The sequence below is a fragment of the Toxorhynchites rutilus genome, chromosome 2, assembly GCF_029784135.1.
Source record: "Toxorhynchites rutilus septentrionalis strain SRP chromosome 2, ASM2978413v1, whole genome shotgun sequence".
Classification (NCBI taxonomy): domain Eukaryota; kingdom Metazoa; phylum Arthropoda; class Insecta; order Diptera; family Culicidae; genus Toxorhynchites; species Toxorhynchites rutilus.
In genome coordinates, this window is record NC_073745.1 from 124,942,977 (window position 1) to 124,966,764 (window position 23,788).

General features: G+C 38.8%; 2 protein-coding genes across 2 annotated transcripts in view; one reads left to right on the forward strand and one right to left on the reverse strand.

The window, feature by feature from the left end:
* Positions 1 to 23,788, reverse strand: part of LOC129767366 (reactive oxygen species modulator 1) — a 327,366-nt gene that overhangs the window by 46,269 nt on the left and 257,309 nt on the right. The gene's annotated exons all lie outside the window — the stretch shown is intronic.
* LOC129767352 (uncharacterized) lies at positions 1,591 to 23,009 on the forward strand. The gene is made up of 10 exons (XM_055768123.1): positions 1,591 to 1,780; positions 1,845 to 2,080; positions 2,136 to 2,543; positions 2,607 to 2,797; positions 2,851 to 3,302; positions 3,362 to 4,576; positions 10,742 to 11,873; positions 11,928 to 12,937; positions 21,530 to 22,768; positions 22,827 to 23,009. The coding sequence occupies exons 1-10, from the start codon at positions 1,685 to 1,687 to the stop codon at positions 22,938 to 22,940; spliced, it is 6,093 nt and encodes a 2,030-aa protein (XP_055624098.1). The 5' UTR covers positions 1,591 to 1,684; the 3' UTR covers positions 22,941 to 23,009.

The following is a 23,788-nucleotide window of genomic DNA, read 5'->3' on the forward strand; positions in this document are numbered from 1 at the left end:
GTACGTGGGTTTTTGAGAGGTATAATTTCCATTAAATTCTAACTATTGTCCAAAAATATACTCAAAAGAAGTCTTTTGTTTCGGTGTCATTCGCTTGTTTTTTATCGGTGTCAATAGTTTACTTTTGTTCTTAGTAATCAACGAAGACTTTTTTCTCGTGGTCGTTCATTTGCTGTTTTTCAAACTTTTCCAAGCAGAAAATCTACAAGCGTATAGAATGAATTCAAAAATAAAGCAACTTTTACTCCAAATTCTGGAGAACTTCAAGCGATCTGAATATATATTGTCTCTAGGAGACATCAGTTCATTTGTCCTCGAGAATTCGAATGATCGTGACATTGTATTTATATTATTTTGGCACTATACTATACAATAGAATAACCTAAATCATTTAAATAACTACTTCAAAAATCGAAGGTTTTCTGGTTACATACCATTTGAATAATTAGTTGTATGGATATGGTTTGAGTTACAACCGAAACTTCAAAGCTGAAATAAACAAATTGAGTTATCACAATTTCGTTTATGTGGAAGAACTGGGGTTATATTCGCTCAATCAACGGTTTATCAAGCCAATTATCATTTCTAAACTCATAAAATGTAGTTCACAATTATTGCGCAATTGTGAACTACATTTTATTCTTTGTACATTTTTATTGGAATATACTTCAAAACCTGAAGGTATGTTTAATGAAATGCGCTATATAACAATACCAATAAATATAAACATTAAATGAGCTATCAACTTTGTTCAAAAGTAAATAATTAATTTTAGTTTTCTCCGATAAGATGGTGAAGACCTATGGAGACATTTCTTCGTACTATGTGAAGACAATTGAAAAAAATCACCTGGCATCCCTGCATGTACAGCGAATGTACCGAGTTGCTTGTTTGGTTCTACCCAGCAAACATTAAATCGCATAACAAGCGTATATATAACATCATATGCCCTAAAATTTGGTTGGCATATAATGCGCCTAACAGGCATATGCATGCAAAAGTGGAGGCCATATACATACATGGCAAATGCTTACCTAATTTGTTTGGATGAATATGCAACTTTGACCGGCTATAATAGCGATTATGTTGAAATTGAATTGCGATCTAATATGAATATATTCATGAATTGTCAAAGCACCAAATACGACTTTTGCCATACTCATATACGATTTATTACAGACATGGAAAAAAAACAAATGGCGCAAAATATTTTCGTGAAATGTTTATTATAGCCTCACGAATCGCCATTTTTATATATGAGTATTTATGTTTGTAGAAATAATAATTGTTTGATTGACTTGTGTTGGGAGTGGAATATGAATGTTTAAAATGGCACAGATTGATGTTTGGTGAAAACTGCACCGATGTGGGTTCGAACTCCTTTCGTCTGGATTATCATCCACCAGCTATCTCGCGCGGCTATCTGAAATTTAATTCAACAGCGGTTAAACTTTCGAGTGCATCAGCATTTTTGATATATCGTACACCCCTGCGGTCCAATTTTGAAACATCGCAAGCTCCAGTTCGTTTCATTTTGAATGGAGCACTAAACAATTTTTTGAATTTGACAGAAGCTTTGTTGGCGGTCGTTCCGACAGTCGTTTATAGTTTTCGATTGCGCTCGTAAAAATATCCAATTGATTTGCTACTTATTGTTCGGACAAATAGTGTTCCTGTGCTGAAAATGTGGTCCAATTTTGAACTTGTTTCAATCGAGGATGAAACCCTTAACAGTGCATTTTGCACAAACGGTCTGTTCCGAATTTCCAACGAGGCACTGGTAAGAAATTTTGTATTTGTACCCTAAAAATTGGCAGTTGATATGGATATCTGATACATTGTAGGTGGAGAAAAATCCCAATGTGACAGGAACTCTTCAGAACGGTCGGTTAATAATATCGATCGACAAGGCATTGATACTATTTCAGGATGAGAACCGTTGCAATGATATGAACTTTTTGGAAGTTTCCCATAACATCGAGTGTCTCGCTGCCTCCGAAAACGGAGATATGGTCATATGTGCCCTTTCTAACGGCACAATTACCGGGTTCCATGTACGAGGAGTCAACTTATTTGATTTGTAATATAGCTCACTATTTGTCGATAGTTTTGAAAATGTAACTTTTCCCTTTTAGATCAATTCATCCAGATGATTATAATCCCGAACGGACGTTTTCTGAAATTCGACAGATCGAGGGGAATTATTTTGTGCAATGTGTCCGTGGTCCAGTCTATCAAATTATTCTCGATGAAGTTAGACTAGGTGAAGCCATAAAAAAACTTGATTGCAGTGATTTGGACACCACGTTGAATGTTGATGATTGTGTTATCATAAATCGGGTTCTTGAAAGGCATCTGCACGAATGTGTTACTAGTTTCGTTCCTATGATCAGCTATAATTTAATGCATGATCAGAACTACCAATTGATGTTGTCCACGAGCTCGGAATCAATTTACTTCCAACAATCTGATCGCATTGAAAAAGTTCCGCTTAAACCGGAATATTGCGGGATCAAAAAAATGTTCAATCTGGTTCACTGCTAGTAAGTTAACAAAACCCATTCGTGAGCATAAAATATAGTGTCAATGTTTTTTTTTCATTTCAGCATCGCTTTAGCCGAAAGCGGCCAGCTGCTTGAAATTTGTCAAATTACAAAGTTGGTTTCAGAATTAAATGTGCCATACAGAATACATGACTTCAACGTGATGGAATGTACAGCTGATGCTATAGAACTACTTCTACTCACAAAACCAGATTTAAGTGGTGGTAGATTGATGAAAATTGTTGATTTTCCATGTATGTCGTTACATCGCCATTCTTTTCTTAATATTCAATGACTTTATTTTTAGCGATGGAATGCAAATATGAACTGGATATGACCGAGCATATATGGTTAGTGCAGCAGCCCAAGAGTGCCGTTAATATGTATTACATCACTGGAAATACTAACAATCACCAATATGTTCAGGAAATTGAAATGAAAATACTCTCCGAAACGCAGCCATCACTGCGTTTGGACAAACTCATCCGCAAAGGAAGACTCGCCGAAGCCGAAGAGTTCGCCAAGCAGTTCGATTTGAACTCGCAGCTCATTCATCAGGCTAATATTAGGCTTTCGCTGGCTCAGCTGGTTACTAGCAAAAATGTAAGCGAAGAAGAGTTGCAGCAAATGTTCGGAAGATTAATGGAAAGGTTGCATTTGATTGAGGACCCTTCGTTTTTCTTAACTATTCGATTGACTGCTATCCCGGAGAGAAACATGAAGAAACAATTTCTGCAGTTTCTGCTAGGAAAAATTGACGTAAGTCTAATGACCACGGTAAAGATTCACTTTCAACTAATCTTATTGTTCTGTTTCAGCAAAAATGTAATGAGGCAGCGGAGATCAACGAACAATTGCTAAGGTTGGATACGTTGAAATTGATCGATCCCTACGGAGTGGATCCCGAGTGGCAGAACTTCGTTTACCATCAGAATCTCACAAAACATTGTATAGAATTGTTCAAGACAGATATGCCTGCGGCATGCCTCATATGGTCAAGGCATATTTCGTCAATCATTCTGAACATGGATGGTTTGAAAATTACAACACTGTTGAAATCAATCCCCGAAGGAACTCCGCCACTGCAACTCATCCAATGGCTGATGCATTTCGTCCCACCAATTTTACAACACCTTCCCCAGATGATGCGTATTCTGGTAACGTTCGTGATTGGAAAGACGAAGGCTCTGCAGTTTGCTCCTTTCTGGCCGAAAGTTGGTCTTACGTTCATAGACGATGTGATCGGGATCTTTAAGGATGTGAAATTTCCAATTATGGATATGCGATTGCAGTACGAATCGAACATGGATGAGATGCTTGGTTTAAGTGATGCTCTGAAGGATTTGACTGTTCTGAAGGAAAAATTCAATCTGAACACGAACATTGACAGCTATCTTCAGGAGAGTAAGGAAGAGAAAGCGTTCAAACTTCTTCAGATAGTGCAGCTCTCTAATCTGAAACGAATTGTGAACGAGTTCATGTACCCAATGTTTGTCGGGCAGGAAACAAAACTGTTGAATTCCATCATACAGTACATTAATTTTCTGATTACGAATCAGAACATCAGCTACTGGGAAGAGCGTTGCGTCATCCTGGTTGAGGTTATTCATAACGAAGACCTTAAACTAGGCTGTATTCTGGACATCTTGAAGGCGTCACCTGTACCCTGGTCCACAACCATCACTGCTCTGATGAAATACGCCAATTCGGATCATCCGGTAGTGGAGAAAATTATCATCGAACAGCGAACTCAAATGGTTAAAATAATCAAGGTAAAATATGGCTGGCCGGCCAAAAGTCAGGAATGTTTGCGAATGTTGGCCAATCGGGTGTTGAAAATGCGAATGGACAGTATGCTGGGGGATATCAACGAGTTGACAAACTCTGCTCCGGAGATTGCATACGCTGTGGATTTGAATACGATGATTCGACTTGCAGAGTACAGTGAATTTTCCTCCGCGGTGCGTTACATAGACGGGCTGACGGAGCCACGCAAACAAGACTGTTGTCGTGCGGTAGTGGAAGTCATAATAGTAAGTAATTTTGCATCATATTATTGATTTAAGATATAGAAGCTTCATGTGGAAAATGTCATTCGGATTGTATACCTCATAGAAGGCAGACCATCAAACATTTTATCCGAAAGATATGGCCCATATAAGGCTCACCTACGCTCCAGTACCAGTGTCCGTCAAGGACCATCTTCCAATGGGAGGTGATGCGGGTGGGGATGCCAACATTTTTTTCTTTGGTATACTTCTCGTATCGTGTAGTACAGTAAACATTCACTAACTGGGCGAAAAGGGAAGACCAGTTGTCGACATTTTCGTTTTAACTGGTCCGGCATGTTAAACATCAAATAAAATCGAGGGGAACTTCAATGAATTGTTTGATTCGCGTTAATCGTGAAATTGGATAAACAAAAGAATTCCAATGGAAGTTTCGCATTGAGTGTGACATAGATAAGAAATGATTTTTCTGTAATTTAATGAATGTTTTTATCATGCGAAAATAATATCAATTTTCATAACATTTCAAATTACATTCGAATGCCCCTCACAGCAAATCTCCCATTTGAATATGGCGTCAATTGTTTGCAAAATTCTGACGTTCGCCCAGTTAAAACGCAGACCAGTTAGACCAGGACCAGTTAGCGAACGATTACTTTATCCGTATACCGCTCATCTAAGACAATATTCAACCTTTGTGTGCTCTGAAAATAACTACTTGGGCGTCGTGCACAAAATACGTAACGCTAAAAATCCGGATTTTTGACCCCCTCCCCCCCTCCTGGTCGTTTTTTTGCAATTTTCTATCTCTAATACATAGAAAGTAACGCAACCTCGACCCCCCTCCACAAACGCTAATACGAAAGTACCTTTTTCCTAATTCCGTTAATTAGTGTTCCTAATTCCAACCATGATTCCAACCTAATTCCAATGATGATTCGGAACTGGTAGTAGTTATTGGTAGTGTTTTCTTTATCCGCGATTGTTTCACAGTATTTTCCATTTTTTTAAATTATTTTCGAGATATTTATGGCAAGCTTGAGTTCTAACGGAATTCTGAACACTAGAGATCAATGTGACCATTGAAGTTGCACGAAAGGATTGACAACAATGGGCATCTCCAAGCATCAGCTCAACACAAAAAACGTGTTCGGTGCCCCCTATCACCATATTTGGAAAAAACTCAAAGGATTTGTTTACCTTCCTGAAGCTAAACAAGACTCCGGATAGAAAATATCAGCTCAAAGTTTTTAAGGGTGGAGTTTCGATCAGCGCTGCTGATGGGAATGTTTTCCATAGTGTCGTTGATGTACTAGTAAGTCACGAATGGCAGTTTTTCACTCATCGAATTTCCCATGAAATTCCTATTAAGGTATTTCTTACTAGATTGCCTTTGTTTGAAATAAACGTTTTGCAAAAAGAGCTGCTGGAACATCAAGTGGTCCCACAGGACGTGAAGGTTTTGACTGCAAAAAGCAACGAATGTGCCTTGTACTTACTGCACTTTGCGGAGAGGTCTGTGAAACTTCAACAATGGTGAAGACTCTATTCAATACATTCGTCACGTAGAGATACTTCACTAGGAAGTCATCGGATGTCGTACATTGCTATCGTTGCTAAAAATTTGGTCACGGTGCATCAAACTGCAATCTTCTACCTCTATGTGTCAAATGTGGAGATAAACATACTACTAACCAAAGTAAAATTACGCCGAAGACTGGCAACGGAGACGAAACAAGTTCTCATATTAAGTGCGCGAACTGCAGTGGAAACACACTGCAAGCTATCTAGGGTGCCAGCCCGGAAAATGTACCTGCAAAACTTGCAGATAATATAGGAAATGCAGGCAGAAAGCAAATTCAGAAAATCAAATCCACCCTCACGTCGTCAGGACCCTATCCAGCGCTTAGCTGTAGCTCACAGTGTAAGCTCAACGAACCATTCGAACCGACCATCGTATGTCCAGGTGCTTAAGCAGCCACCGATGTCCATCACAGCTCCGTATGCTCGCTTCACGTGCGAGCCTACCGTAAAGCCCGACGTCTTCACAATATCGGAATTCTTGTGTTTGGCGCGAGATCTGTTCGTTCGCTTAAAAGCTTGCCAGTCTAATGGAGAACAATTCATGGCCTCATCGAAGCTGATGATAAAATATATCTACCATGGATAATTCACAAGCTCTAGTGATGTATTGGAATGGTAGATCCATTTCCCGAAAAAAATACTTGAATTTTGTGACTTTCTCGAGAAGCACTCCATTGATATAGCAGTTGTGACTGAGACGTGGCTCAAATCAACAAAATCATTTCTTCATCCATCTTTCTGCTGCATACGGCTAGATAGACAAAGCAACGAAGCCGATCGGGGAGGAGGAGTCGCGGTTAGGCTCAAAAAAGGAATAACCTATACCCAAATCAACATTAGGACGAGTGTCATCGAATCGGTTGGTGTCGATATATATCAAAGACATCAACATATACATATCAACACAGTATACTTTCCCGGGAGTAGTTCTCGGGAGGATCTCAATCGCTTTGCATATCCTGGATATCCTGAGATGAAGTTCCGTTCCCTTTTTTATCGTTGGTGATTTCAATACTCGTCGCCGAAATTGGAACTGCACAAAGGCGAATAAAGCTGGAGCTTTGTTGGCACGTAAAGTGAATTATACATACTATCCAGCTGGTCGTAGCCGGCCATCTACCTTGGACATAGTTCTTCCCAACAATTTGATGTGCTGATTGGCATCATTTTCGACGAATCATCAACGAACGGATTCACCTTCAATCGCCACCGTTCTCTCATCTTTCAGACATAAATGCAATTGATGAAGCAGATCTACTCTTTAAAAATATTGTGACTTCCGCTGAAGCTTCTGTGGTTCGACTTGTTCCGAGAAGAAACTACCAGACACCAGCGATTCCGGAATCGACAAGACAATTAGTTCAACTACGAAATATGCGTAGAAGACAATGGATATGATCAAGGGATCCATACATTGCAATGATGCTTGAGTCTCTCAACAGACTCATTCGCGAAGAGTTCTCCCTCGCTCGTTTTTAGAAATTTGGTGATACACTTGACACTTTGCAACCCGGATGTAAGGATCTGTGGAAAATCAATAGAGCACTTTGGAAGAACTGCAAATGCAGTCCACCATTGAGAGATGGTGATAAACTCATCGCTGCTGCTTCCGAAAAAGCTGAATTACTATCCGTTAGTTTTGCCAAATCACATGCTAACTCACTTCCAAAAGACACTAACGTCGCTGTGGCGGTTGCTGAGTCGGTCGGTATGGTTCAAGATTCACCTGTGAATCTCGTTCCTACCATGCTAACTCACCCACAGAAATGTTCAATATTATCAAGAACCCGAAGAACACAAAAGCCTCTGGAGACGATGGAATACGCAACGAATCATTAAAGCACCTGCCGAGGAAGACCTTCGTGTTTCTTACACAAATTTTCAACGCGTGTCTACATTTTTCTTATTTTCCGTCATCTTGGAAGCACGCCACCATAACTGCAATACCGAAAGCTCAGAAGGACATATCAGACCCGCACAACTACCGCCCGATTAGTCTATTATCATCACTAAGTAAACTATTAGAACGAATCATTCTGAACCGGTTAAATCGTCACGTAGAAGCAGCCAATATAATTCCCTCCAAGCAATTTGGATTCAAAAGTGGTCACTCAACCAGCCACCAGCTAGAGCGATTAACACACTCCATCAAGAGTGCCTTTGCTGCAAGGAAATCTTCGGGTCTGATTACGCTGGACATTGGAAAGGCATACGACAGCGTCTGGTAGGACGCGATAGTCCACAAAATGTGCGTAGCAAACTTTCCGATTCCACTAACTAAAATTGTGTTATCGTTTCTGAAGGACAGAAGTTTTCAAGTGTCTATCCGTGGTAGTCTGTCAGAGACGAAGAGTATTCCCTACGGCGTTCCCCAGGGTTCCGTGTTGAGTACTATACTCTACAACATTTTTGTTTCGGACATCGAAATGGTAGAGGGAGTTGAGTATTTTTTTTGCTGACGATACTGGATATTCAGATAGTTCACCGGAAATAATTTTGCTCATTTTGCCCGGATTTTATTGCTCAGAGTTGATGATGATGTTGACTGACGCCCAAAGCAATGTAACCGTGATGGACGAGAAAATCAAAATGCTCCAAAAATGTTGAAAGCTGAATTGGATTTGCAATAACGCCTAATCTGGCGTTTTACGCATAGTTGTCCCATGTTACTTTTTGATAATTTTCACTTTTCTTCATAAAACGATGTTTTATGCATAATCTACCGGAAAAAAACACAAAAAACTTATTGTTTGTTCCCAGCTTCAAAAAAAATATCAAGCTCAATTATCCCATGTTGATATTCTAGGCATAATTTTCCCACCATTAATTTTTAAACCCATAATCAAGCTTGATTGATTCAGTGAGGAGAAACATTGAAAAAAATTGTGGCAATATAGTTGCCACTAACCGTATCGCGCTAAACACTTGATGATAAACATGATTTTTTCATATTTGAATTTTTTATGTTAGTTTCGACAAAATCAACTAATGAAACTCATGATCAGACTTAGCAGGTACTAAACAGTTCATATGTTATAAAAATTTCAACAAATTGACTGTTTTTCAATGATTTTTCGGGAAATTTGCTCTTGATGCTCTAAATTGGGAATTGTTGACACGAAAATAGCTCCAAAATGAATAGTTTTCGAAAAATCTAACATGTTACTAGATATCAGAACTAGTTAGCACATAAGGCTAGAAGTGATAATTTATTGTTAAAGAAGAAAAAATAAATAAATGCTCGGTGGCAATATAGGCAAACCACTACCACTGCCACTATCCGTAAAAAAGTTAAAGCGCTTCAGGTTCCAGGTGCATATATTCCAGAAGTAATCCCCTCCATATCTCCATAAATCCCTCAAAATTTGTTGTCGAGAAACACACCGTCAATTTTTTTTTGTTACATGCGAAGCTTGGAAACAATAAAGTAAAGGTATTTTCGCAATTCCGGTTTCAAAAATCAATTTTCAACTAACGACACAATATTATAAAGTTTTCATTTTTGAGAGTCGGGAATTTCGTGAAACCATGCGGGAAAAATACCGGAATTCTAAAACTGAAATTGAGTGGTCACCTTGCATTTGGAAGACACATCGCGCGCTGTCTTCAAAAGTGTGCCTATCTTACGAAAAGCCTGTACTTACTGGTAAACCGCAGATCAAGACTGCAACCAATAAATAAACCTCTGCTTTACAAGACGATCTTCAGACCGACCCTAACTTACGGGTTTCCTGTATGGTATAACTGTGCCAAGTGTCATCGCCGAAAGCTACAAATCAGGCAAAATAAGCTGTTGAAGATAGCGCTTCACCTAAGCCTCTTTCACTCGTCAGATGAAGTGCATGACCAAGCTAATTTGGCCCCTCTGGATAATTGGACCTCACAGTTGATTTCCATCCAAAGTCTGGAATAGCTGTAGAACATCTGGCAACTCCCTACTGCAGGCATACTTTCCATAAAACAAATGGACGGTGTTAACTCAGAGGGGACTAGCTCGCAAAATTGAAAATTTCGAGTTATTGATTACATTAGGTTAGGCATTTCATAAGCCACATACCACATTCATAAGATTTGGAAAATCACGCGTACAGAAGGAATAACGCGTCGCAATTGTTTTGAATGCTCAATGAAAACCCCTTATAACACCAAACTTCAAGCACGTTTTTCTCGAAATCATGAAAATGTCAAATGGTCCGGTCTGACTTAACACCGACCAAATAGGCTTAAAAAATATTCCCTTTTCTATACCCAGTCTTTAGACGAATTCGAGGGTTTTATTTTATACTTTTTCCTTTAATATATATAATTGATTGAAACTGTTTCTGAAATCTCAATAAGCTGATAATGTATGAATTGTAGCATTAAGGAACTCCATATCTCTACGATAATACAGTACACTCCATATTTTGTGAAATAATACTTTTTTTGGAATAATAATTATTATTAATAAAAAAAAGAAACCGACCGACCTGTCTAACGTCTGGCGTGTATTCCAAGAGATGCTACTAGCTACACATAACCTCGATACATGCCAGTATTGCCATCTCTCTAGCTTTACACGGACTTTCCAAAAGACCCTCGTATAATGATTATTTATTTTTGCAGCAAATGCTCGACCACAACACGGTCGATGAAACCAATGTGGAAAACTACACCGAACTGCTGCAGCTGCTGAAATCCCGCTGTGACCCAACAGATCAGTACGAGGTGCAGGAAATGCTTAACATACTGAATGTGCGAAAAGAGTTCCAGCTAGAAATTAGCCGAGAGCAGCTTGCTAACGACAGCGATCGCAAACGATCACTCGAGGTTGGGATAACTAACTTGCTGTCGAAAATTCGAAACAATCGCGATAAATTTGTTTCGAATCTGCTGGGAGGCTTGCAGCGGCTAACTTATGCGCTGAGGTTCGATTTCCTGCAAGGACTGTATGATGTGCTGAAGCTGATAGGAAACATACACGTCAGTTGTGCAGTATTAGCGAAAGTTGCGGAAATAATTGATGCTAACCAAGACGTGCACGAGAATTTATATCGCATAATAGCTCTGCTCTTGGTTCAGCAAATTGAGTATTTCAAAGATTCAAGTTCAAACTGGGAACTGGATCCGTTGACATATCCCCTGGCCGATAGACTACTCAGGGGATGTTACAATGAGTCCATGTACCACTGCGTTGTGAAGTTGCAACTATTGCGGTGGGTACAACTAGGAAGTCAATATTATGAAATTGACGTTCTTAAGGAATACAGCAAAAGAACTAATTTACCAGAGAAGATATTCAAGAACATGTGCGAGACAACGAGCGGAACGAAAAACAAAATTAGTAATGGTGATAAATATAAACGGGATTCGTTATCTGCGTTCGATACGGTTTACACAAATGAAGATGCTATGGAGGTCACCCAAAGTTTAGATGATCACGAAACAATTATCAAGTGCGTTGGTCAGGCCTTGCAAGTTGTTACTGGAAGCTTAAAAAACGATTCAATGGAACCACCTCATCTTTTTTTCAACGAATTGCTCGATCCAATCGATCTCCCGAGCACACAAATGGAATTTCAAGCCACCCTGGAAACACTAATCAAGCACAAAAAGTACCCGGCGGCAGTAACATTAGTGCAGCTAATTCTGTCCTACCAAGATTTGACTGACACTATCATTCCAGAGGATTTTGCCGAAAGCTTGAACAGAAAATCACTGAAATATTTTCTTTCCCAAAAGGAGCCTGACTACAGCGGTAAGTTTGATTTCATTCAAAATAGCACATGAAAATGATATTCTTTCCTTTCAGTCCCCATCTTCATTTTGCTTCAGTGCAAGGCTCGTGACAAATGTTTGGAATATCTTCGCAACAATCTTTTGAATGAATCGCAGAGAGCCGCATTCCATACGCTGCTAGAATTTTACTACATGAACATCGGCGAAACGGAGCTAGCGGTGGAAGAGCGTGGCCACCGAATTCGTTTCAACTTTTTCTACGAATTGTGTAAGTTGGATCCGTCACTCAAAGCAAAGAAAACGCTTTCCTTCCACAACATCACCGATCTGATGAAGGATATGAAAAGCAAGGTTCTGAGCGTCGATCTTTTGCGCAAAATGAGCGAGAACTTCTCCTGGGACTATCAGCATGTACTGATCTCCCAGGTGCTGACAATTCTGAACATGCAGGAGCTCGAGTTTGACGTTCAACAAAATAGTTTCGGGAAAGAGGAAATTGTAATTAAAACCACCACTGAAAATATACTGAAGCAATGCCAGCCGTACCTGAATGAAGTAACCAATCGTGTCCTGTTGAGTACTAAACTAACGAAACACTTGGAAGAGATGAATTATTATTTCTACGAAATGTATCTCGCTGTTTTGGAAATATTTGCCCAGATTGATCAAATGCAGGAAGAAATGGATACCTGGAAGAGAATCTTGGTGTATCTACGAGACAGTCTGACAATGAAGCGGTCCCACCGCGCTGGACAAATTGAGCTGGACGCATGGATGAAAATACAAACGGATGGCGGTATGCTTCCTAAAATTGCAAAGTATCGGTTGCCCTTCCTCCTGCTCGTACGAAATCCGCTGAAAAGTTTAATAAAGGAAGAAATCACCATAGAAAACTACAAGAGGATGTTGGTGCTTGTGCAACTTAAAGCGCAGCTGGAGAATATGGACCCCATCGAGCTGCAGGATTACTTCAGCAAATCGGCAGTGATTAATTCGATTTCGGAGTACAAGATTCAGGTGGAGGAACAATCACCATCAACCGGTTGGCACCTGCAGCCCGTGAATAATGCTTTTTTGCAATCGGTAAGTGTAGTTAAATACTAGAGGTAGGTAACCACAAGCTGGACGTAGAACATAGGTAATCATTCGTTTGAAGTTGCATCTCACAATGAATGAATGTATATTTTGAGAATTATCTGATTGTTCTTCTCGTAAGTGTGTGAGTGGTTGAATAAAAATATTGAACTATAGTTGCTACAGGGAAGAACATAAAATTCAACTCTTTTGAACTGACTGGTGGTCCTGGAAAGGATCGATGGTTGGCTTTGTAGAAACAACTGAAGATGGTTGATACATCATTATTTCTTGTTCTCGTGAGAATAATACAGGAGTATGTCCTTATTATCAGTGTTTATCTACTCTTTTAGAAATTTACTGCCTTCACAAACGATTTTATATTTGTTCAACGATCATTTGTACGCAATCTATATCGATTTACCATCAATAGTTCGTTTTTCACTACAGGCTCCGATCTGATTGACAGTAGAATAGGAACGGGAAATAATGCATTGGTGAGAAAGCGAAAACATCCCACATCCTGACTAACTGTGTTGAATTATAGAGACTATAAGCCTTTGCAGCTCATTCGTCTTTAGTCCTGAGAAGGGCTCTTGGTCAATGAGAGCCCTGGGTTTTGAACTCACGATCGATCGCTTACTAAGCGAACGCACAACCAATGTGGCTACGCAGACCCTCTTCTTATCTTTATAGGTAGAGGTAAACATAGTTCGTCAATTTAGTAGTCCCAGTTATTTGAGACAACTTTGTAGAACAAGTTTTTCTCTATCTCTTGAAATAACGGATACTTACGATCAGGGTGCGAAATGTTAGAAGATGAAAAATGAAAATCGAATCTCCTCTCAGTAGCTTCGCTTCGACTAGGACTACTTTGGCATTCGAAGTCAACATGAATTGAATTGACTAGAAAATGAATTGACGAGCGTTGAGAGCGAGGATGACTGATGAACTATTCTAGTCAATAGTTATTCTAATTGACGTGACCAATGAATATAAATCTGCTTCTTCATTCAACCTGATTTCAATCCACACTTTTACTCCCCCTTACACGATCTTATTTTTACTTACATATAAAGTGAAACGAAAGCTTAATTTCGGATGCAAAAAAGTAGTCACACCATTAATGGACGTTTTATTGTCTACCCACCGTGAACTCAAACCAACGAACTTAGGCATATGTCAGGTATGCTATAAAGGTCCTCGCGTTAGTATTAGTAAATAAAGTAAATAATTTTGTATAGAATTTTATACAAAATTTTAATTAACTTTTTCTCCGTGTTCAATTTTGTGAAAAAAAAAACATACAGAAAAACGGGTTTATATCAACAAAATTCACAAATTTGTCAGTGTTTCTAAACACAACACTGCACGCTATTTTATATATGTTATGCGTCCCTCAAATTTCGTTCGCAATATGGCCATGTTCGGTCGTGTTGTGTGGCACGTGACGCCGTCCTGCTGAAACCACAAGTCATCCGTATCCATATCTTCAATTTGTGGCAAAAAAAATCGGTTAAAATGCAGCCATAGCGCTCACCATTCACAGTTACCGTCTCGCCGTCCTCATTTTCAAAGAAATACGGCCCGATGACTCCATCAGACCATAATGCGCACCAAACAGTGACTTTTGTCGGATGCAAAGGCCTCTCAACAATCACGTGTGGATTTTCTGAGCCCCATATACGAAAATTTTGGGTGTTCACATAGCCATCGAGCTCGAAATGTGCCTCATCGCTGAAGAAAATTTGATGCGAAAATTCAGCATTTTGCTGCTGTTGTTCATTCACCCAATCGACGTATGCCCGACGCATTCCATGGTCACCACGCTCTAATTTTTGTACCAGTTGGACTTTATATGGATGTAGGTGCAAGTCCAAATGCAAAATTCGCCACAATGATGTATTTGACAAGCCCAATTGCTGAGCACGCCGTGGAATCGAAACATTCGGGTCATCCTCCACACTGGCAGCAACAGCAGCAATATTTTCGGCCGAACGCACATTACGATAATGCACAGGTTTCACAATATCCGCTACGGATCCAGTTTGTTCGAATTTACGCACTACATTAGCGATTGTGTGCTCTATAGGCCGTCCATGACGACCAAAATCCGTCCGTAATGCTCGAAAAACATTTGCCGGTTTTCATCATTTTTATAGTATAATTTAACAAAATTAACACGTTGTGCGATGCTAAAACGATCCATATTGTAAAATGGCAGACATTCAACTAACGATATGACGCTTTGGTTGACAGCTATGTCAAACGGTTGTCAGCGCAGGGCTGTATACTTTCGGAAACCCGAAATGGAAAACCCTGTATATGTCAAACCACGTTGAACTCAAACTTTGATACATGCATACGTGATACATGAAAGAGAAACGAATTCATTTTGGAGGGAGTCACTTCAATATGCATTGAAGTGCCCATTTGACGAGGAAGAATGAAATGTGATAGTCGAGTCGTATAGTGACATAGCAACGCCCGAATGATTATTGAGTCATATTGACGGAGAAACTGCTGGAAAAAGCCAAAACTCATTTCCGATTGAATACGAAGGCGACTTTCTTCATAGTCTGCTGACTATCTTCAGTTGAATATGACTTTGCCGAGCCCTGCTTACGATACTTACTTGAAATAACCGATACGTGACTTTTAGAGCTTACTACGACATATATTTTGTGATGCGGAACTTGTCAATATCTCAACTCTACATAAAGTTATTGATATTTCTTTCCAAAAAATACGCTCTCCTCATTCGCTTGTTATTCTTTCTGAGACAAACATAAAAAATGTTCATCGACGGCATTTGAAAGAGCATGTTTCACTTTACATAATGTAAGATTTTTGAAACCATGTTATTTTTTGTTTTTGAGTGAATTAAAATTGAAATCATTAGTTTATGGGTAAAAATCCATCAATAACTTTGTATATAGGATTAAGTGCATCGCAAAATGGTGGTCATGGTTGACTCCTATTCGAACGACTCAAGAAACCACGTTTCAGCACCCGAGATGAGATAATGGATGGCTGATGGCTCTGATGGCTATACCGCAAATCAAATATAATGAATGTTTCGAGGATTGGATCAAGCACTGGCATGAGTGCGTTGCAGTCGATGGGGAGTACTTTGAAGGGGACAATATCGATATTGATGATCTTGTATTTTTCATTTCCTAAATAAATTCCGGGAACTTTTTGATCAAGGTGGTATATCGATCGATGAAATTGTGTTTTGTTAAATAATTGTTTTAACGAAATAGTTACAAAAATTACGCGCTACTCTATATTGATAGCATGCGAACATACGTGTCTTTACATAAAATATTTACTTTTAGCGTCAAAGTCAGATACACAGAAGAAAATAGATATTTCTGTTATGACTATGACCTATATCAAAGGAAGCAGATTGATGTTATTCAAAAAGTTTCACAGGAACAATGCAAACTGCACATTGCGAGTGTGTAACCGAATTGGGTAAAGGGTAAAGTATGTTCCCATGTAGGCTTTGTACTTTTTGCCCTGCAATGCTGGTTCCTTGAAGAAGTAGACTATAATTAACATTCGTGTGCAGATATCCTTATTCGGTGATTAGTTCCACCAAAAAAGCGGTTGATTAAGTTGAAATTAAGGACATATTAAACTAGAAAGATTAACCAACCCCCAGTTATGATTTGTAGGTACCTGAAAAGTTTAATATATTTATAGAGCCATTCCACGCCAAACCGATATAGTGGTTCTCAGACTTCCGCGAAAAGTGGAAATTTTGTTCCTTACTACAAAATATTAAATCCGTATTTTTTCATTATTTTATTAGGGTGCCCATTTCTATTTAGGACGGTCCAAAAAATCGATTTTTTCCCTTTTTCCAATTTTTTTTAAAAGTCATAACTTTTGAACTATTTGACCGATTTGGATGATCGGCATATCAAATTAAAGCCAATTAGCTTTGTATAATCCTTTTTTTTTTGTAAAAATACTACATTTGCAAAACTATTTTGAATGTAACTCCTCCTGCGAATGCCGGATCTTTATAGTAGTATGTCCGAAAAGAACCTGAAACTATTGAGAACCAGAGCAGAGGGTCCAAAGCCCATAAGGAGGATGGTTGTAATAGCTGTTATCCATAGCTATTAGGGAAAGAAAGAAATGGATAAATGGAATGGAATCACTCATCACAGTGAATCCTGATTCTTACCTCCCCTTACTAACACCTATCCCTTCCTTGATAAACGCTAGGAAACCACGCTATTGAGGCGACGCTTCTGAATTTCGAATATCATACTAACATTCCTTCCCTTCCCCTGGTGACTGTAAGGACGTGGCCGGCGTCTATTATTGACTATTTAAAGTTCGAATCACCGAAACTTGTACAATGAGAATGGTTTTGCTACTTCCAAGCGTCATTTGGTGTGTTATTTGTGTCTCGGGACCAAGGGTGCCATATTTTTTATATTTTTTCTTGAAAGCAAAGTTTTTCTCCACAACATACCCAAAAATCAGATATGGTATGTTTCGTTTTTAAATTATGATTTTTCAAATTGAACCATCGGTAAGGTGCAAAAATCATTTTTCACCTTTGTCCCAAAAATGACTTTATTTTAAAATTCATAACTTTTGAACAAATGTACCGGATTAAAGCACATTAGCTAGCTTTTTTCTATCACACCTGCTATTGGATTCTAGTCGCATAGAAATATTGAATGAAGACTGAAAACGTGTTAAGAGGCTGTCCACATACCCCTTCCCCTGATGTCCACGTGGACATTTCTCCAGTTTTCGGAAGAAAATGAAGAGAATTCTATATTTTTCGCTTAAATTTAATTTCAAGTTTGTTTCAATTTTCTATTACATGTTTTTATTAATAGGAATAATAACCTTATTAATAGTAACGATTTGTTTTAAATTCACCGATGTTGATATCATCGCTCTGTTCAAATCGTCTAAATCTTGTAATGTATTGCTAGTTTCGGATCGTTCAACACACCCGTCACATTGTCACTCAAACGAATAAACAGTATAGTGTCCAAATTCTGTTGCTGTTCATTTAATTGATCCGAAGATTTAGAATAACATTAGTTTACTATTCGCGTTTGTATTTGTATTGACTGCATTAAACTTTGTGCTTCGTTTATGGGAAGGGATAATGACAATGGATTGGTGGATTGAACACACTTTGAAAATAAAAATTATTTATCAAAATTTACCTCCGTATCAAATATGTTTTCTATGTAATTTAAAATTATATTAATTTTCGAGTGGTGAAAAATTTTAAAGGAAGGTTATGTCGAATAATGATTTTATATTATAATGATCAATTTTAGCGGTAATATCATAGTAGTTAAGTACTACGTGTTTCAAGTAATCAAATAACACCAAGTCAAAATTTCCATTCTCAATTGAAAGTAATATGTCTCAGAACCCGGATGTCGCCACTAGATGTTGACACTGTACATTCATGATCGCGGATTTCGAAATATTTTCTCGTCTTACAGAAATCATAACAGTTGATCTGAAGATACAATATCTGGTGAGTAAAGCGGGTGGAGTCTTGGAAGCGCCTTTGAAGCGTTCTAGATCGTTGATTTTAATATATTCAGCTGCGAACAGTACTTGTTGGAATTCATCGAGACTAGTTGCTTGGTAGAAGCTCATAATGTAGATTTTCTTCCAGTCCTACCAGACCCAGAGAACCTACTTCGGGGTTATATTCAAATGCCCAATATATTCAAATGCCTGAATATGTATTTGTAGCGAATTCATTAATTCATGTGTCGTGTACCGAGGATTAATCTTGAAAAATGTCTCAATTTGATTGACATCAATAGCAGCATGGTAATAAAAGTCGGCTCTTTTACAGCTAAATGCTAATGAACCTAAAATAAACAAACGGGATAAAAAAAAACTAAAAAAATAGCATGGTTTTACAGACAACCAACTAGAAGCGTATTACAAAAATTACCAGATAGCAATAAAAAAAACATCATTGCAAGAAACAGATCTCCACAGATACGGCACCCATGAAAGATTTTGTTGTTCGTTTCAATTTTCGGAAAACCTTGGGAGCTCTTGGAAACCAAATATGAAGCCGTTTTATCATCAAGAACAGAAGCTGAATCGAAACCTGCACATAAGTCGTGATTTTTCATCCAACAAAAATTCCAATATTCTTTGTGTCTTTATCCTGACGGAATACATGGTCCTCTATCACCGATTGGAATAATTTGATCAATGCCAGTTCATGCGCGTTCCTTCCAGAATATACATCTCCGCAAAGAAATTCAGCCATATGAAAAAATATGGATGTTTGCAACACTCTCAGGCAACTCAGTCTTTTTATTGTTGAGTACAGAGTACTCAGGGTAGGCATGAAGTTAAAACTGTCTTGTAAATCTCATTAAATTTTGACTATAAATATGAATGTTTCACTTAAAAATATAATTTACGTGTCCACGTGGACATCATCTAAACCCTCTCCCCCTCACCGTGGACAATCGTGGACATTTTCGTAACCCCTACTTCCCCTAAAGTTGTCCACGTGGTATGTGGACAGCCCCTAACTTTGGAAAATTATAACTTAAAAACAAAAAATAACACATCTCTGGTTTTTGAATATGTCATGTAAAGAAAAAAGAAGTTATAGCGCCCTTGGTACCGAAACCTTGTAAACTATAAAAAATACAATCAATAATTTTAAAAAACAACATCCAATTTTTTGCAAGTTACATATTTTTTCAAAGGAGACTAGCTAATTTACTTTAATTTGATGTACCGATCATCAGAATCGATCCAGCAGTTCGAAAGTTAAAAAACAGATTTTTTTGGAAAAAGGGGGAAAAATTTATGTTTCCGACTGGTCACCCTAACGAACAAATTAAAAAATAGTTTGCGATAAGAAACGAATCTACGAAATTACATTCCAAACGCTCCAAAAAACAATCAGAGTGGTAAGAGAAAATTCCAACCGAATCGGGTGTTTGGTAGGGTGGCGGAATGAATTTTCACCTTCAGTTTTCTAGCGAAGAATAAAGCTCTCACTGCTGAAAAATACCTTCTTCACATCCGGCAATTGACTCCACTTTTAACCCGGGAATAATGCTCGATTTCACGGAAAATTGATCGGAAAAAGTTATCAAAAAGTCATCATGGCATAAATCATCTTTATCAGTCATCCTGCTAGCGACCATGATGACTCTTTGATGACTTTTTCCGATCAATCAATTCATTTCCGTGAAATCGAATGAACTAAGAAAATCTGAGAGTCTGAGAAAGCCTCTATAATTCAAAACTTTTATTACTTCGGATATAATAATTGTTGTGGCCCTAAAAAGCAGTGATTCATGTGTGATTTATGATTCATTTTTGTTCTCACGAGAACAATACACATTATTTGTGTCCCTACTTCCATTGCATGTAACGCACGTAGCGTGAATCCCTAATACTCTTCTCGCACTAGACACAGTGCGGTCCGAAGCAATTACATATTTATTCCTTTGCCACCGTCATCTATTTGATAATGCATAAAATTAACAATGCGTACAAGTGATTCGATCATACACAACCAATCTCCACATAACGGTATGAAAACCGACGCGGTACGTCCTATTTAATATTTCTCTCCTGCTTAGCTTCTGTCCATCAGTGCAAGCGCTGCAGTATGCTTACTTTGCGCATATTCTGAGAATGAATTCTGAGGCGAAAAGTTTCGCACGTCCGTTCAATACAGTAGAAAATAGAAACTGACATTGGCCAGGTCGAGCACAATATTCATAGTGCTTCCATGGCCATCCGACGACATGTATCAACCAATCCTAACTTCGATGGATTTTCAATTTGTGTAATTCACCGATATTTACGGATTTTTGTGGTTACAGTGTTTTGCTTTCAAAACAGTTTTTGAGCCATCCAAAAAAGTTTTTTGGGTCTATATGTTCAAGTAAAAAAGTCAATAAGGTAACCTTTCATCTTTCGAAAGTAATTGTCATATCACTTCTCTCAGTCGGAAAAGAGGTATTAACGCTCAAATTCTTGAACCCCTCACGCATATCTCGTTCTCGTAACTTGCAAAAATAGGTAATATTTTCTTAGGTTTTTGTTTCTGCACAATATGAAAAATTAGGACTAGATGGGCCAACCAAAAGAGCCTACCAGGCCAAATGCGGCCCGTGGGTCACTAGTTGAGTATGGCCGCTCTACACCATATCAAACATTTCATACTCTGCGCTATCAAATCCATAGTCAATGACACCCATCTGTATCGAATAATCATCGAGCGGGCGGTAGTTTATATACAGATTTGTGTGATTTCAATAGCCTGTTTTCAAAGCAAGCAATTTTTAAGCTATTGAAACAAGTTTTCGGTTCAATAACTGACAAGCATACAACTTTTGGACATTTTAGTTTTCGGTAAAAGTGATTATCATACCACTCCGTTTGGCCGGCAAAGAAGTATTAACGTTTGAAACCTTGCACTCCAAGTGTAAAGCTCTCGTTGTCGAAACTTTGAACCTTCACCCCGGTACAGAAATGAAAGACATAGTCCTACATCAAAACGGAAAATATGCGAAATCAACTCAATTTGATTCTGTTTAATTCCAGATTCTTCGCGTGGTGGATTGTGTGTCTGATCTTTCTTCGAAGCTGTTCATCTTGTATTATGTGACGAACAATGCACCAGACGGAGCCGATCAAGTTGAAGCTGCCTATGAGTGTTACAAATTTGCAATGAAACATGGGGATAGTCTGGCCAATAACGCTGGGGCCAAGGATAAAGTGGATAAAATAATCCGAAAGTATCCTATCTTCAAAACGCAGCATCTTCTCCTCCAGTATGGTATCAATGACGACAAATTGTCTGCTTTGGTGAAAAACCCTCGCGAGCTGATCAACGCCCTGTATAGTGAATCTTTACAGAGGAAAGTCGACATCAACAGCTTGGTGTGTGAAATCGCCACTCTCCACCAGCTAGATATCGATGTAATTCAAATGAACCTAATTCAAAAATGGTTGTCCATTTATACATCGAACGATGACTCGAGTGGAAGCATGGAGGAAACAGTGTATGAAGATCACAACATGTCGGTTGACGAGTCCGATATAGCTGCCTCGGCAGATGAATATGTGGCAAGAGCGCACTATATTCTGAAAAGCTGGAACAAAGAGAAAAGCGTACAGTTTTTGATAACGCAGCTGTGCGTTGGGGACACAAATATGGACGCCAAGAAACAGCTGCAAATTTACGATTGTTTCAGCAAACTGATCGACGACCAGTGCATGCCTTACGTGGATGTTTTCAATCCAAATCACTATACAGTGTTGAAATGTGTCCAGTTTTTGAAATCGCTCGGTTTCAATGGCCTTACCGTCGTTAAATTCGAAGAAACTGATAAGATGGCTTTATTGAAGCGCCTGTGGCAGAACTATGCTACGTCCTCGAAAGGATTGGAGGCGATTGCTTATATTTGTCTGGGATACAACATTTATGTACCGCAAGTCTGGAACGGAGTATTGAAACAGATGGCTCGTACGAATATGATACCTCACTTGGCCATGCTGTTGGAAATTATTTCCGCCCGCGAGCAGTTGATCAATCTGGAAGGCTTCCGAATGGCTTGGGAGGCTGTGATAAAGGCACCATTTAAGAATGCAAGCAGGATTCGTTCATTTGAAGAAGATGCATTGCTCGCCAAATCATTGGTACTGCTCCAAAAGTGTCCCATTTCTGCATCACTCAATCTGGTGGATTTAGCGGAACTGTGTATAAACGCTAATCGCATCAACATGGCAGCCGTTCTGATCCCTTACGCTGACGGGAATCAGAAAGAAGTGTTGAAAAAGGTGCGTATTTTTGAGTCTGTATATTCACATAATGATAACGGCATATTTTTTTTCGCAGCTTATTTCCAATAATCTGGAACCCACACTCCGGCAGCAGATCATGGAACTTGAAGAATTTGGTATAGCTTCTGTGGTAACCCAGGCGGTATTTAGTGAGATCAATCTGAAATAAAAATGTAAAGTCATAAAGAATGCAGACAATCGTAAATAGAGAGAAGAAGGCCCTTTTACACAGCATGAAATTAGTATGTAGAAATTGAATCTTTTGTCTCCTTATAATTTCCATCGCTTTCAAAAAGTAAATACCACTTCTTGAGAGTCGTTTTTAGTACAGTCCACTCCTTAACTCGATATCCAAGGGTTATGTCGAGTTTTGGAGAGAAGAATGCTTGTAAAATCATTCAAAGGTGCCATTTCATCGAGTTAGGGAAAATATCAAGTAAGGGAGAGTTGACTGTATTGTAAATTGTTATGTAAACTGTGCTGTTGAGGGAGTTGCTGCCAAACTCCTATACTTCTGAAAAAAAGGATCCCGTAATGTGGTTCGCATGTTGCTTGAGACCATATGAAGATTTATCACATCATCGCAAATATTGACCCGTCCATCATATGCCATATTGGGTTGAGGAAAAAGAAATGTCGTGTATTGTCAATATATGGCAACACTTAAACATATCTTGTGTTGTACTCATCGCATCGGATCATACTATACGGCTATTTAAAGACGACAATCTGTGCTACAAGTTATAGCGCGTCAAAGATGGAGTCCACCAAGCAAGAAATTCGCCATATTTTACATTTTTACTACCTGCGAGATAAAACTGCAACGAAGGCGGTCGAAAAAATTCGTGTAGTTTATGGACCCGATACTGTAGCGATTCGCACAGCACAGCGTTGGTTTGATCGATTTCGTTCTGGTGTAGTGGCTGTCGAAGATACACCCCGTACTGATAGGCCAATCGTCGTGGAAACCGATAAAATCGTTGAAATCATCCAAGTAGACCGGCATGTGAGCACTCC